General features: G+C 38.6%; 1 protein-coding gene across 6 annotated transcripts; it reads left to right on the forward strand.

Moving 5' to 3' along the window:
- The first annotated feature begins 9232 nt into the window (after positions 1-9232).
- LOC150054353 (uncharacterized) lies at positions 9233-15687 on the forward strand. Of its 6 annotated transcripts, none has more exons than XR_016537934.1 (5): positions 9233-9343; positions 11285-11353; positions 12337-12386; positions 14563-14736; positions 15513-15687. XR_016537934.1 is itself a non-coding variant. In XM_090346995.1 (5 exons), exons 2-5 carry the CDS (start codon positions 11300-11302, stop codon positions 15566-15568), a joined length of 309 nt encoding a protein of 102 aa, XP_090203121.1. In that variant the 5' UTR covers positions 9233-9343; positions 11285-11299; the 3' UTR covers positions 15569-15687. The 6 variants fall into 6 exon arrangements, 3 of the variants coding, with proteins under 3 accessions (XP_090203121.1, XP_090203119.1, XP_090203120.1); XR_016537933.1 differs by lacking the exon at positions 12337-12386 and adding an exon at positions 12445-12572 and having other exon boundaries at positions 14588-14736; XM_090346995.1 differs by having other exon boundaries at positions 14588-14736.
- The last annotated feature ends 249 nt before the right edge of the window (positions 15688-15936 follow it).

The following is a 15936-nucleotide window of genomic DNA, read 5'->3' on the forward strand; positions in this document are numbered from 1 at the left end:
TAATCACTTATTGAACTCCATGCTGAAAATGGAAACCAGAACGGTTGTCTCAATATGCTTTTAAATCCTTCTAAAGTTGAAAACTCACCAGTCACACCATCCTGAGGTGAGACTGTCAATATTCTCAGCTGCCAGTTCAATCATGGGTGAGAAAGCTCAGCTCCTGCTTCCTGTGTCATGTAGGCTCATGCTGGGATAGCCTCATTCATCAAAGTTACGGGCTCAAGATATGAAAATATCAAAAGGAATTCACACCAGCCCCTTCACAAAGGCCTTCCTATATTGCATGCAGTGGACTTGCCAATATCCCCATTGGTGACAGATGGGACCTGTGCCTAGTGCTGGCATCCACTCTTGCTCTTGCTTCTGCTCTGGTAGGTGTCATACACTTCTCCAGAGTGATAAAATAGAAAGTCTACTGACTTGGGATCACAAAGAGTTTGGATTAATTCTGACTGTGACAGAAACTGTGAGACTGTGTTCAAGTCTATTAACTGCTTGAAATTTCAGTTCATCATTGGTACAGGGCAGAAAATAGGCCAATTGGTTACTCTATACTTCTCTCAATTAATCCACCTTGTGCAAATAAGAAATGTATGTATATGAGGAAAACCTGTAACATATATGTCACTGTTTATAATAATAAGGACTTTTCCTTTTTACTCCATGATTCCATTGCCAATTGATTGAAGATATTCAACAAGTAACAGTGGGACATTACTTCTCTGTCTAACATGGATTCACTCATTTGAAAGGTAGAACATTTGGCTTCCTAGAAAGCCACTCAGATAAAGATTCATCTAGAATTCTAATTTGTTAAACCTCTAGACTTAAATCATGGTATGTAATATCAGGGTGTTTGTTATTCACTGAGTGCTAAATGTGTTGAGTGTAAACAATATATATTACTTCAGGGCCAAGTAAAAAAATTGTTTAAAAATTCCTGGGGAAGACAAGCCATAGCAGAAGACATGATTTACCAAAATGAAGGGAAGAAAAGAAATTAATGAATGAGCAATCTGCTCTGTACTTTGCAAAAGAGATTGCTTCTTTTTCAGGACTTATCCTGTTTCTGTTGTTGTTATTTCTTGCTTTCATAGAGCTTATTTTCTTGGTTTTCATAAAGTTATTAATTTTTTTAATTTTTGAACTTCCAAAGGTTGTGCAAGGGGTTACAATTTAACAGGTTCATCTACTTATCCACCCATCCATCTATTTTCTATCCATCTCCCCTATCCTATCTATTCTCTACCCCCCAACACTGACTTTACATTTCTCCCTTTATCTCACATGTTCATTGAGTATTCTTATTTTCCCCATTCCCTTTTTCACTCACCCACTCCCTCCCACCACCCCTACCCCTTGCAATCTTGTATTAGCTCCCTAATAGCCATGTTGTTAAATTATACATTAATGGGCTCAAAAGTTTAATAAATGCACTTTCAGCTCTGCATATACTATACGTTAGCCAAAAACATCTTGCGTATAAATGTATGCCTTTGTGTGTGTTTACATGGGAGGTTGCCCATAAAATGCTGTATCAGTCTATGCTCTCTTAGAGCCTCACATACTGATAGTCTCATAGGTCAAAAGGATGGATCATGGTGATGAAGCCATCAGGGCAAATTTGCAGCCTCCTCCAAGGAAGCCATCTCTGAGTGTTACAGCAGACGATGCTGAAGGCACCCAGTTCATTTCTAAGGTTCTTGCCCAGTTCCCCCGGCCACATCCCCTCTTGATCTCAGAGAAGCCTGGGATACAATCGCTCATCTCTGTATCCCTGGACTTTTCACATTACTGTCTTAATAATCAAGGAAGTGTGGTGTGGGTCGCTATACTAGGCACCATTTAGGACTCTGGACTCCACTCTATCCCTTAATTTTGAAGTCCCCAAAGAGAAGCCCAATCAACATTCCTAACCCTGTCTTAAAGGTGAAGATAGGGTGAAGACCAAGTGAAGTCTGTAGCCCTCCTTGAACAACACTGTTAGTACATTCTCATTCCCTGTCCCATCTATGTAGTTTTGAGATGGAACTACTACACTTTTTTTCTCAGAAGAGAAACCTTCCAGCCAGGGGAAGGCACAGGAAGATCATTCTAAGACATTGAGCCTGTCAGTCACACACCAAGATCTGGATATAGTAGACCAGATATTTCCCATCTATCATTTAACTTTGTACTCAGAAGTGCTAGGTTTCGATCACACTCCTTACAATTTCACACTGATCATCCACTGTTCTTTTTGTTCCAAGCTCTTGACTGTGGGCTTGAAAGCTGGACTTGACTCTGTTTTGAAAGCTCTGCATGCACTTTGCAGAGACAACTGCTCTGCTCCCACTTAGTTCCTGTCCCAAGATTGGTGCTTTAGCTCAGACTACCTTTTTCTGCCCATACTTCTGAGCTTGCTACCAGCCTCCAGGGGGACCTGTATCCAGGAGGAGAGAGGATGTGGGAAGATGAGGAGACGATATGGAACGAGCTGACTGTCCCTGCATGACAGGTCTTCCCAGAAGAATTTTCCCCAGATGGACTCAGCCAAGCCTAGCCATTTTCTGTTGACAGATATTCCTGATTGCAATTTCAGCCATGTGGCTGCTGGCATGCTGTTGCAAAAGACGTGCAAGGTAGTGCTAAGCCCCATGTTTCTTTGTCTCCAAGGAAGCCAGCTTTCTTGGTGACTGCATTAATTTATGTCACTTTTCCTTACAAGCTCTCTGTCACTGAAGGAATAATGTGTAAGTTTTTTTTTTTTAAGTGAAATCCACACAGATAACACTCTCAACTGTAAAATGGAAGTTTCAATGCCTAGCACTTTGGGCTGCTTTGGAAAATTAACCTACTGCAGTTTTGGTATTCCTTATCTGAAATGCTTGGAGACAGAAATGATTTTTTTCAGATTTTTGTTTGGTAAATTTTGGAATATTTCCATATAACATAAAAAATTTCCTTGGGAAGAAAACTTAATTTTAAACATCAAATTTTTCTGTGTTTTTTGATATGCAGAAGGGATGTAATGTTTAAAGTTATTTTAGGTACTGAAGGCAATTTTATAAACTATTAGTAATGTCATGTTGTGTACTATTTAATGGACTTGTGAACGCAACAAAAGTTTGTGGTATTGAATTTTCTACTTGTGATGTCATGTTGGCATTTCAACTTCGTAGCATTTGAGAACATACTTTTTTAATTTTTGGATTAAGAATGCTAAATAGAACCAGACTGAGATATGAGAATCACAGTTCAGAGCCAGCATAGGCAGATACATATGACATACTCATCTCCAATTAACCAGCAAATAGCTGAAGGTAAGGGTATGATGCAAGTAGTAAAAGGGCCAGCCAAGTAGTGAGAGTGCAAGACCCTTATTCAAGCCCCAGTACTGAACAGCAAAAAGAGAACAGAACAGAAGAGACAAGAAGGGAAGAGAAGAGAAGAGAAGAGAAGAGAAGAGAAGAGAAGAGAAGAGAAAAGAGAAGAGAGAAGAAAAGAAAGAAAAAGAAAAGGAAAAGAATGCTCAACATAGAAGTCAGGAGTTCCTGGTAGGCAGAAATACTTTCTTTGCTATGCTCCTTTCTAGTCTGCTGCTCTCATTTTGGATGAGCTTCTCATTTTGGATGAGCTCATTTTGGATGATCTCTCATTTTGCATGAGGAAAATGAAGTTCTAAGGGACCCCCCACAACATAAGATTTCCAGCCCAAATCCACATGTGTCTTATTGACTAGACCATACTTCTTAAATAACCTTGTAAGGGAGCTAGTCCTCAATAAATGACCTGTGTGACCCAGAAATATCTCTTCTGGGGATTCTTTTTTCCCACCTTCTCTCTTTACTTTTAAAGGGCATGTTTCTTTAACCCCTCTGTGTTTCCCTACATAGCAACAAAGAATTACAGAGAGGCTCAATAGATCATTCAGGCAACACTTTTCTTGCATTGCAATGTATATGTGGCCTCAGAGGCAGACAAACTTTTGCTTGAGGGAAGTAGTGAAAGATTTACTTTTAAGATTCCCAAGGCACAGACTTTGTCTCAAGCTGCTGTTCTTACAAGGAACATGTTAGCAGGCTGGGGAAAAATCACTGATTCATTTTCAAGTCTGTAAGGCCTGCAGTTTTGGAGCTAGAGATGCTTCAACACTTGACATGGGTCTCGATTCCTCCAGGAAACTGTCAAGAGCTGATCTAAGTGAACATGAACATTTATATTTCATCTTTGGTCAATATGGGGTGTTTTTCCCCAAATACAAAAAAGTAGAAACTGTATGTCTTATTCTTTCCAGAAACTCACCTAGGTAGCACATAGTGAAGCAAAGTCTGAAATGCATACAGTCTTCCACAGGGAGCTTTATTAGCTACACCAGTGAATCACAGTCTTCCAATTCATTCGCCTAAGCTAGCTGAGATCCTGACTCACTGTCAAGCAGAACAATTTGACAAGAAGTCTCTGCAGGGCTAGAGGTGAATGGAGCAAATATTTATATAACAGTATCAATGATTACACTTGTAACTAATGGCCCAGTGGCAGGGTCTTTTATTTATTTTTTATTTTTTGAAAGATTTTTATTAACACTGATTTTTACATCATATTTCAAATGTCATGTTTAACAAACAAGTATTCAAGAAGGGATTTCTATATGCAATCACCAGCACATACCTTTTAGAACATAATTAAAATTAAGCTGAGGGTTTGTATCTCATAGATTCATATCAATCTATATAATATTATGTCTATAGAGTATATATCCCATCATAGAGTTTTATGTCTATGTAGTTATGGTTATATCTCCAAGACCATGTCCATAATTTTGGGCACCCAAATATTGAGTCATCGCTCTTGTATTGTTTGTATTTAATATCCACATATCAAGGAGACCATGTGCCTTTTGTTCCTTTGGTCTTGACTTAATCTCACTCAATATGATTTGCTCTAGCTTCATCCACTTCCCAGCAAATGCCATTATTTTATCTTGTCTCTTGACTATGCATAATTCCATTGTATATATATATCACATTTTTTTGTATCCATTAATCTGTAGTAGGGTGTCTGGGTTGTTTCCATCACTTGGCTATTGTGAATAGTGCAAAGATGAACATTGCTGAGCAGGTGTCCTTATCAAATCCTGGGTTATGATGTTCAGGATAGATGCCCAGGATTGCTACGGCAAGATCATAAGGAAGATCTATTTTCAGTTCTTTAAGAAATCTCCAAACTGCCTCCCAGAGTGGCTGAACTAGTTTACTTTCCCCCAGCAGTGCAGTAGGGTTTCTCTTTCTCCACAATTCCACCAGCATTTGTCATTGTCTGAGTTCATAATATTGGCTATTCTAATTGGGGTAAGATGATATCTTAGGGTTGATTTTATTTGCATTTCCTTTATGATCATGGACAATGAGCATTTTCTTATAATTTTTTGAATTTTAACCTTTTCTTTTGATGTCTCTCTTTAGTTCCCCTGCCCGTTAAGTGATTGGTTTGCTGTGGTTTGGCAGGGGATTAGTTTCTTGAATTTCCTGTAGATATTGGGTATTAAGCAATTGTCTGATATATTATTGGTATATAACTTTTCCCAGTTGGTTGGCTGTCTTCTACATTAGTAGCTATGAATTTGTCTGTGCAGAAACTTATTATTTTTAGGTAGTCACATTTATTTGTGGAGTCTCTCTTCAGACTGTTGTGACCCTGGGACTCTGTTCATGAAGTTTTTAATTTTGCCTATGAGTTCCAGTGTCTCTCCTACTCTATCATGTATCAGTTTCAAGGTTTCAGGTTTGATATTGAGGTCTTTGATCTATTTTGAGTTAATTATTGTGCATGGTGATATGCTGGGATCAATTTTTAGTTTTCTGCATGTGTCTGGCCAGTTTTCCTAACACCAATAATTGAATATTTGTTCCACTGTGTATTTCTAGCTCCTTTGTTGGATATAAGTTGAGTATAGGTATGTGGTTTTATTTCTGGATCTTCTATTCTGTTCCATTGATCTTCTGGTCTGTTTTTGTGCCAGTGCCATGCTGTTTTTGTTATTATGGCTCTATAGTAGAGTTTGAAGTCTGGTATTGTAATACCACCTGCATTGCTCTTTTTGCCTAGAATTGTTTTGGCTATTCTAGGTCTTTTCTTTTTCCATATGCACCTTTGGATTACACCTTCTATTTCAGTAAGAATGTCCTTGGGATTTTGATGGGGATAGCATTGAAATTGTGTATCAATTGCAGCAGTATGGCCATTTTCACTTATCCATGAGCATGGGATGTCTTTCCACTTCCTGGAATCTTCTTTAATTTCTTTCTTTAGGCTTTTATAATTTTTATTAAATAATTCCATTACATCTTTTGTTAATTCCCAAATATTTTATTCTTTCAGAGGCTATTGCAAATGGGATCATTTTCTTGATTTCTCCTTCTGTTTGTGTATTATTTGTTGGCATACAGAAAAGCTAGTGACTTTTGAAGGTAGATTTTGTATCCTGCCACTTTTCTAAAATGGTTTATTAGTTCTAGGTGTTTGGGAGTGGAGTTTATTGGGTCGTTCAGGTATAGGATCATGTCCTCTGCGAATAGGGATAGTTTAATTTCTTCTTTCCCTATATGGATATGGATCCCTTTAATGTCCTTCTCTTGCCTTCTTGCCCTGGCTAAGGGTTCCAGCACTACATTGAAGAGAAGTGGAGAGAATGGGCATCCCTGTCTTGTTCCTGATTTAAAAGTAAATGATTCCAGTCTTTCTCCATTTAGTATAATACTGGCTGTAGGTTTGTCATGTATGGCTTTAATTATTTTAAGGAATGTACTTTTTATTCCTATTTTATAGTGCTTTCCACATGAATGGATGTTTTATTTTTTCAAATGCCTTCTTGTCATCCAGATAAATTATCATATGATTCTTAACCTTAGCTCTGTTGATATGATGTATTACATTAACTGATTCGCGAATGTTAAACCAGCTTTGCTTCTGTGGAAGAAGCCTACTTGATTATACTGTATATTTTTTAAAATTTCTTTTTGGATTCTGTTGGCTAATATTTTATTGAGGAGCTTTGCATCTGTGTACATTAGAGAGATAGGTCTGTAGTTGTCTTTTTTTGGGGGGGGTCTTTCTCTGGTTTGGGGATGAGTGTGATATTAGCTTCATAAAATGAGTTTGGTATTGCTTCTTCTGCTCCTATTTCTCAGAAGAGTTTCAAGAGAGGTATTAATTCATCTTTAAAAGTCTTGTAAAAATCTGTAGTGAAACCATCTAGACCTCGACTCTTTTAGGGTGGCATGTCTCTAATTGCTTATTGTATGAAATTGGCTTGTTCAGTTGGCTTATCTCTTCTTGATTCAATGTGGATAGCCTATGTTTATTTAAAAATTTATCCATTTCTACTGGAAGTACTTATTCATAATGAACTGAATTTCTTGAAAGTCAGCCATGACTGTTCCTGTAGGATCTCTAATCTTGGTTACTTGCGTCTCCCTTCTCCTTTTTTTTTCTATTTTTGCCAGTCCTGGGGCTTGAACTCAGGGTCTGAGCATTGTCCTTGGGCTTTCCTCAAAGCTAGCACTCTACCATTTGATCCATAGCACAACTTCTGGCTTTTTCTCTGGATGTGGAACTGAGAAATTGAACCCAGGTCTTTGTGCATGCTAGGTAAGCATTCTACCACTAAACCAAACTCCCTGCGTTTGCCAGGGGTCTTTTATTTTTTTAATTGGAGCCACCAGAATCATAGTTCTAGATTCTAGTGTGAAAGAGACAAGCACCATACCCACTAAGGAATTATTCTGACTTACCAGTTACACAAGGGGGAATGTAACAGTTTATTTTACCCAAATAATCAAGCATGTGGACTAATCTCTAAGTATTCACTAGAAAGGTATTTTTGTTGTTGTTTTATTTTGTTTTGGTTTTGGTGTGTGTGTGTGTGTGTGTGTGTGTGTGTGTGTGTGTGTGTGTGTGTGTGTGTATATATACTGGGGCTTTCACTCAGGGCCTAAGCACTGTCTCTGAAAATTTGTGCTCAAGGAACTTCTCTATAACTTAAGTCACAGCTCTATGTTTGGAAGCTTTTATATTTTTAGTGATTAATTGGAGATAAGAATCTCATGGTCTTTTCCAACCTGGGTGGCTTTGAACCCCTTTCCTTATACCTCACCCTGCCACTAGTAAGCTATAATTGCAGGAATGAGGTACTGGAGCCTGAATTAAGACATTTATTTTAATGTGTCTTATGGAACTGACAAACTCATTTGAGAATATTCTGATACTGATATTGAAATATTAGCTACTACAAAGTGAGACTCTATGGATAAAAGCAACTTGTCATTGTCAGAATCTGGATTCTTTGGTAGAAGCTTTTTTGGATTAACCACTCTCCCTGGGGCTTGGATGAAAAGAACTCACATTCACATGCATAACCTCATCTATAAGCAAGAAAATATAGGTAACATCCAAACCATAGCAAACTTGATCTCCTCATACCTCTCTGCTAAAACTCTATAGAGTAATTGTTCTAGGCCATACATCTGCCTCTGCTGCTAGAAATTTCCCATGTTTCTCTCTTCTAAGACCAAGCTGCTCTAGGACTAGCTACATGACAGAAGTCACCAGAGATGGTTGGACTTGCATAATCAGCTCAATTTAACTCACACCATCAGATCTCTGAGGGGTTTACTAGCCACTGGCATGGAGGAGGTGCGCAGAAATAAATCAACTTCCCTTTTCTCCAGTTCTGTGTCATGGGCTGTGTTATAAGATGAAAACATACCTAGGGCCATTAAATAAATGACTGAATCGATGACTATGTCAGAGAAAGTGGATACAGGAATGATAACTTGTAGTTTTTGCTACACTGTGGTCATTCTGATCAAAAGAAAACAAGGTAAAATAATAAGGAAGAAACCACCCACTTATCCAACAGCCCAGGACCCAGAAAAGATGAGTTCTGTGAAAATTAGATTGACTTATATCTGACTTGGGCTTTGTATAAGGAAGACTTCTTCTCTTGAAGGAGTGGTGCTGTGAGTTAAACTGACCTGACTGGAGAAGGCCAAGCATTTGTGGTTAGCTGTCTAGGAAGCCTGGATGTATGCTGGGTAAGAGGCTCAAGATTAGGAGCCCACTGAAATGCCCACTGAAAGCCATTATGACCATTCTCACACTTTTTACTTTATGTCACAAGGCTGCTTCCATGACCACCCCATCACAGAACCTGGACTTGAGAATTCCCTGCCAGTTCTAAGATGGAAGGCTCCCCCTGCTTGATCTGCATTCTAAATAGGTGTAAAATTGATTCCCCAAACTTTATTACTGCTACAAGACCAATGAATCATTTGCTTTCCAGATTCCATGGAGCTTCCAGGTAACGCACCCTGGGTATTCACAGAGGCTCTCTCCAAGGGCACAGAGAAATGCCAACAATCAGGTCCTGATGTGGGAGGTCATCTCCATCTGTGCGATCAGTGCCATCATCTTCTTACAACCCTCAGGGGGCTGGGATATTAGCAAACTCAGCAAGCATATGGTATGCATCTTATTAGCTTAATCTCGGGACTCCAGCAAACTGCTCTGTAGATCATCTGGGCCCGTGTGAATAGCCAACAACCCCCGCCCCCCTTTCCAGTCTCTGTTCATCTCTGGAAGGGATGATATACATACATCTCTTTTGCCCAATGGACTACAAAGAAATCTTGCCAGCATTTGTAACACCTGTAAAATCCTTCAGGAAATACTATCCAGGTCAGGCTGAGCCTACTGAAGCAATGAAGTTCAGTTCCACCCAATAGCTTTTTACCAACTGGTTATTTTTTGCAGTTAGAAAGGAAGGACGATAGATATCCCAGCAAAGATTTGTATTAGTCTGAGCCCATACTCTCACAGCTGTTTGATGGTGATTTATTACTTTTTACTATATTTAAAATGATAAAGTGAATTCACCTTCCCCATTTGGAAGTCTTGTTGTTTTTGAACTGACCAGTGATAAATTTCAAAAAGAAGTAACTAAGTGAGCCTTCATTATAAAATGCGCATTCCACTTATTCTGTATTCCCTCTCTCTCCATAATGCTTGTCTCTCTAATTCTCTCACCCATGAATACCAAGGACTGCAAAAGCTAGAGGAGATGTGGGATACATGTGGCCTATAAAATTAGAAAGATTACTAGGAATATATCTTCAAGCCAGATGCTGGTGGCTAATGTGTATAATCCTAGCTTCTCAGGAGGCTGAGATCTGAAGCCAGCCATGGGTAGGAAAGTTCATATGGTGCTCATATCTCCAATTGACCATTGTGGCTCAAGTGGTAAAATGCTAGTCTTGAGCACAAAGATGCTCAGGGACAGTACCCAGGGTCTGAGTTCAAGCCCTGCAACCGACAAGGGGGAAAAAGAAGGAAAGAAATGTATCTTCAAGTGGGTGCTGATGGCTCGCACCTTTAATCATTGCTCTTCAGGAGGATAACAGTTCAATGCCCACCTACCAGGGAGAGAAAAGTCTGTGAGACTCATCTTCAGAAGTGATAATGTAGCTCAATTGGTAGACTGTTGGCCTTGAGCAAAAGGACTTAGGAACAGCACCCAGACCCAGAGTTCAAGGCCCAGGATTAGCAAAAAGAAAAAGAAAAAGAAAAGAAAAGAAGGAAAGGAAGGAAGGAAGGAAGGAAGGAAGGAAGGAAGGAAGGAAGGAAGGAAGGAAGAAAGAAAGGAAGGAAGGAAGGAAGGAAGGAAGGAAGGAAGGAAGGAAGGAAGGAAAAAAGGAAAGATCATTTAGAAAGGCATTCAACTTTCAAAGAAGTATTTGTGAATAATTCATAAACATGAAAAGAGAGATGAAAGATTTTAGTGCTTACCAGCAAAGGAAAAATGGTACTACAAGGCAAAGAAACTATTTCTGAAGTATCTATTTGTGGGAGAAATCAAAGACTACTCGACTGAGGACAAGTAGAGGCCATTCATGCAGAATTGCTCTAGTGAGGGAATAAGCCATTTGTATTGAGTAGACACACAAAGATAGAGAAAGGGACAGAAAAGCTTTACAGGGGAACAAAAGACTGCTACAGCTCTTCCCAGATTGGGGTTGGCAGGCCAGATGAACCGGAGGACTGCAAAGTAGAAATTGTGATATCCAGTGTGATTGATTTGAGAAGCACATTTGATTTGTTTCTGGTTGGTACAGAGTCAAAAATCAGCACTTCTTGATTAAGCTCTCGGTGAGTTGTGGATTGATGATTACTAGAGAAGTGTTAGGTTGGGGTTTTACTGTAATCTACGTTGTTTACTTTTTCCACCACATTGTGTGCATTTCAGAAAAATGGCATTTGCATGGTCGGTGTTGGATACCATCATCAGAGTAACACTATCATCGAAGAAAAGTGGGTAGGTAGTTATTGTTATCAAAAAGGAAAAAAAAATAATTGAAGCAGGTTGGTCAGGATTGCCAAGATTGTAAACTTTAAGACTGGGTTTTAACTGTTCAGAAGGCTGACTTAGAAGACCAGTCTGGTTCCACATTCATGCAGCTGTATTGGCGGAGGTAAATCTTTCTACTTCTGCAAACCAGTGAAGGGAATACCTGGGTAGATCAGGAAAATTTACGATGTATCCAATTTTTTGTAATGTCTATAATGTTCAGCCTAGTCTACTTTCTATATACTCTGCAGTTCCATCAGCTAGTCACTGGATTCTAGTCCTCTGTAAGATGTCTGGTTCTCAACTAAAGTGAATGCCTAACCAATCAAGAGATGTTTGAGCTGATAATACCATCAGAAAATACACATGTCCATAAAAATGAACCATAGTTTGCATTGTATTAGGGAAAAAAAGACACTGAAAAAAATTCTATCCCATATTCCAGATTAAAGTAATTCATGATGATTAAGGAATTCCTGAGTAAGGAATTTATGGATGAGATCCTGACTCTTATTTCCAACTAACTCCTACCCAGGCTGGCTTAGATTGGCCTTCTGAGTAGCTAGGATTACAGGCATGAGCCACTGGCCCCTGGCTTAACTTTCTCTTTTTTAACAAGCACTGATTTGTGTCACCATCAGAAAATCAGGTAAGAAAAAATATATTTATATTGTATGTATAAACACAAGTATAAACACACACACATATGATTTGGCCATGTTTTGTCTCTTATGTGCTCCCCAAATGCCTATAGAGCAAAAAAATTGGACATAGTTAATTGCACTATTGGAACATTGAAGATGTGAAGCCTGGTAGAAGGAGTCGAGGTCACTGGAAGGAGGCCCTTGAAGGAGATATTAAGATTTGATCATCTCCTCCTCTGTGCCTTCTTGGCCTCCAAGAGATTCCCTCCACTACATGTTCCCAGTGATGATGTTCTCTTACTATAGGCTCCAGATAAGAAGGGCAAAGCAACCGTGATGGAAACATGGATGAAACTGTAAGTCAAATGAACTCTTTCCTTTTCTAAGCTGATTATGTCAGGTATCTCTTCACAGAGAAAACTGTCTGGCACTCTGTCCACTGCCTACTCCCATGGTCTGCGAGGCTAACCTGTTTTCAGAATACAGGATGGAAAATGGGGATTTGAATCTGGGAAGACTTGGAAAAAATCATATTAAGCGAAGTAAGCCAGACACAAAGGAACATAGGCTTCATGGTTTCCCTCATTTATAATAATTAATACATATCTAGGACTCTCCTAGCACAGGATTACAATAGCTCAAAAGTTAGGTACTTATGGCTGTATGGTACATAGGATGGGGCTAAGTGAAATGAACTCCAGGATATGGAAACAAGAAGTTTATCTTTGTGATTTTTGATCTTTACCATGTGAAGTTATTTCTTTTTCCTTTCTTTCCTTTGTGGTTTATCTCATGTTGTTATTGTATCTGACTTTGATATCTGGTATATTGCATATACATTTGTTTATTTGAAAAAGGAAAGGTAAGGGAAAAACAAAAGGAATGGGAAGGGTGGGGGAAGGGAAAGCTGGAGACAAAACATGGGAAGGGGTATCAATGTTCAAGAAGTAATGTACCTGTTACCTGATCAATGTAACTGTAACTGCTCTATATATCACCATGACAATTAAAAATAATCTTCCTTTGACTACTTTAACTTTAAAAAATGGTCATAGAAATATAATATTCCAATGGCTGGGAGTTTGGCCTAGTGGTAGAGTGCTTGCCCAGCATGCAAGAAAACCCGGGTTCAATTCCTCAGTACCACATACATAGAAAAGCCAGAAGTGGTGCTGTGGCCCAAGTGGTAGAGCTCTAGCCTGGAGGAAAAGCCCAAGGACAGGGCTCAGGTCCTGAGTTCCAAGCCCCAATCCTCACAAAAAAAAAGAAATATACTATTATACTATTGTCAAATTTAATAAAAGAATACTTTTATGAAATCAACTTCTCTTTCCATATACATTTCTTTATTTGTGTGGGGATTGAATCAAGGTCTGGGTACTATTTCGGACACTTTATGCTCAAGTCTAGAGCTCGTCCACTTAGCCACAGCTCTACTTCCAGTAGTTCATTGGAAATGAAAGTCTTCTACAATTTTCTGACCAAGCTGGTTTTAGACAGGGATCATCAGATCTCAGCCTCCTAAGTAGCTAGGATTATAGGTGTAACATACTGACACCTGGCTGCAGATTCTGTCAATCTCTAGAATGTGGAGATTTCCTACTGGGGTCATGGTCAATAGGGTGAAAAACTAACTAGGTGGTTTAGGGACTCCATGGGGCTTAACCCCACCCCAGACACCATCATTAATTTTGAGATTCTATTTCCATAACTCCCTTGAAAGTCCACCTTATAGATATGATACACCGTGTGTGTGTGTGTGTGTGTGTGTGTGTGTGAAGAGAGAGAGAGAGAGAGAGAGAGAGAGAGAGAGAGAGAGAGAGAGAGAGAGAGAGAGAGAGAGAGAGAGTAGTTCTGGGGCTTAAATTCAAGTCCTTGGCACTCTGAGCTTTTTTTTTTTATAGCTAATGCTCTACCACTTAAACCACAACTCCACTTCCTGCTTTTTGGCAGTTAGTTGTAGATAAGAGACTCATGGCTTCAAAGTCCAATTCTTAGATCTCAGCCTCTTGAGAAACTAGGATTAAAGGTGTCAACCACGGGTTCCTCTCTATTCAGGGTCATTTTAGTACTTTTATATCTTGACCCTTTGACAAAAGACTTGGGAATTTCATACCCAGTCTTTTAAATATTTATTTTCCTTTGGAAGGTTATAGTCATCCATAAAATATGAAATGATGAGATTTCTCGGGACTCTATATGATGCTTTCCTTCGACTCTTTTCTGTTCTCTTTTTTCCTTAAACATATTGAGCTATCTGTTCATTGGCCTATCTACCCTTGTCTATGTGGTTCACCTGCTATGGTTTCAGTCCCTCATACTCTTCTTCAACTCCAGGTAAACTACACAATGGCTATGAAATGGCCTATTAGATAACCAATAATTTTGAAAGATCTTTGATAGGAAATAGATGATAAAAAACCTTTCTAGAAAGTATTTAGCACAGAGTTAAAGTTTAAAATGGACATTTTAATTATTTTACTCTATATTTACCTACTACTTTTTTCTTATCATTTCCCTTTATTTCTAAAGCTCTGTCATGCTCCCTGATTTTCAGTCTTAGAAGAATGTGTAAATCGAAGACTGAGAGCCTAACTTGGTGGGATACCAGTTTTCTAGCATGTGCAAATCCATGTTTCATACCAGGAAGGAAGGAAGGAATGAAGGAACAAAGGAATGAAGGAAGGAATGGAGGAAAAATGAGAGGTAAAGAGAGAAAGAGAGGGAGGGAGGGAGGGAGGGAGGGAGGGAGGGAGGAAGGTAGGGAAAAAATTCAGGAAATATATACCAGAGTACATTATTTTTGCCTATACCACAATATTATATAAGTGGATTCTTACAGCAAATAATGCTATAGAATGAGGTTCATTCATTTCACACCCTTAAGACATCTCATTACATATATTCAAATTTCAAAAATCTGAAATAAAGCAAAATATTTCTAGTCTATTCCAATTTTAACAAAAGATACACATCCTATATTTTCATAATTATAAACATTATACGATTATTTGCTGAATATTTACCAACCTTGAATCAATGCCCTGTAGGTCTACTTGATATATCATTCATGTTTCATTTTAATTGAACATATGCAAAAACAGGAGAATCAGAAAATGTGGAGGTGGCACTATAGACTATAGAGAACTGTTTAAAGGGAAAGTTGGTGCTGTTATGCCAAGTCCATTGGTTCAGCCATTTGTTAGGATAAAATGAGATCAAGCTGAAATTTACTTTACATTTCTCCTCTAGGGCTCAAGCTAGACTATAAAACATGGCAAGACAAGGAAGGAAAAGGATGATGAGATGGTTAACTTTTTTAGGGCCCATTATGTCTCAGGCAATTTAAGGGAAAAACAATCTAACTAGAGCTTCAGGAAATTATCCTTGACCTTAACCAAAGTCACTGTTCTAATAATTGGGGAAAATGGAACACAGCCATAGTACAAAGCCAAGCACATTGTTTTCTTCTTGGTTTGTAGTGTCTTCCTCCACCTTGTCATCCCCCAACTGCTACCAAATAATGACTCTTGAGTAATGTGGAGTTAGCGATGTGGTTGTCTTTCAAAAGTTTATGTAATTGCCAGAATGTACCAATCCGAAGACCTGTCTCAAGAGTGTTACAGATTATTTGTTTTCTTTGAAAATATTTCTTAAAAGGGTAATAAAATTTCTTAAGACATAAAGTTCCATTAGATTTGTACATACTCTTTCTCTTAGGCTGGATTGTCTTTCTTGACTTATCTAGAAATGAACAAACTTTCAGGTCATGGTCAGAGATATTAAGACTCCACCAAAGTCATTTCTGATGATGGCAAGAAATTGGGAAAACTCTTAAACTTTGTATAAAATAATACAGAATGTCCACTTCATGTGATGATTGTATGGAATAAGCTCCACAACTAA

This window comes from Megascapheus bottae, chromosome 15 (assembly GCF_031878675.1).
Source record: "Megascapheus bottae isolate mThoBot1 chromosome 15, mThoBot2.hap1, whole genome shotgun sequence".
In the NCBI taxonomy this organism is placed as follows: Eukaryota; Metazoa; Chordata; class Mammalia; order Rodentia; family Geomyidae; genus Megascapheus; species Megascapheus bottae.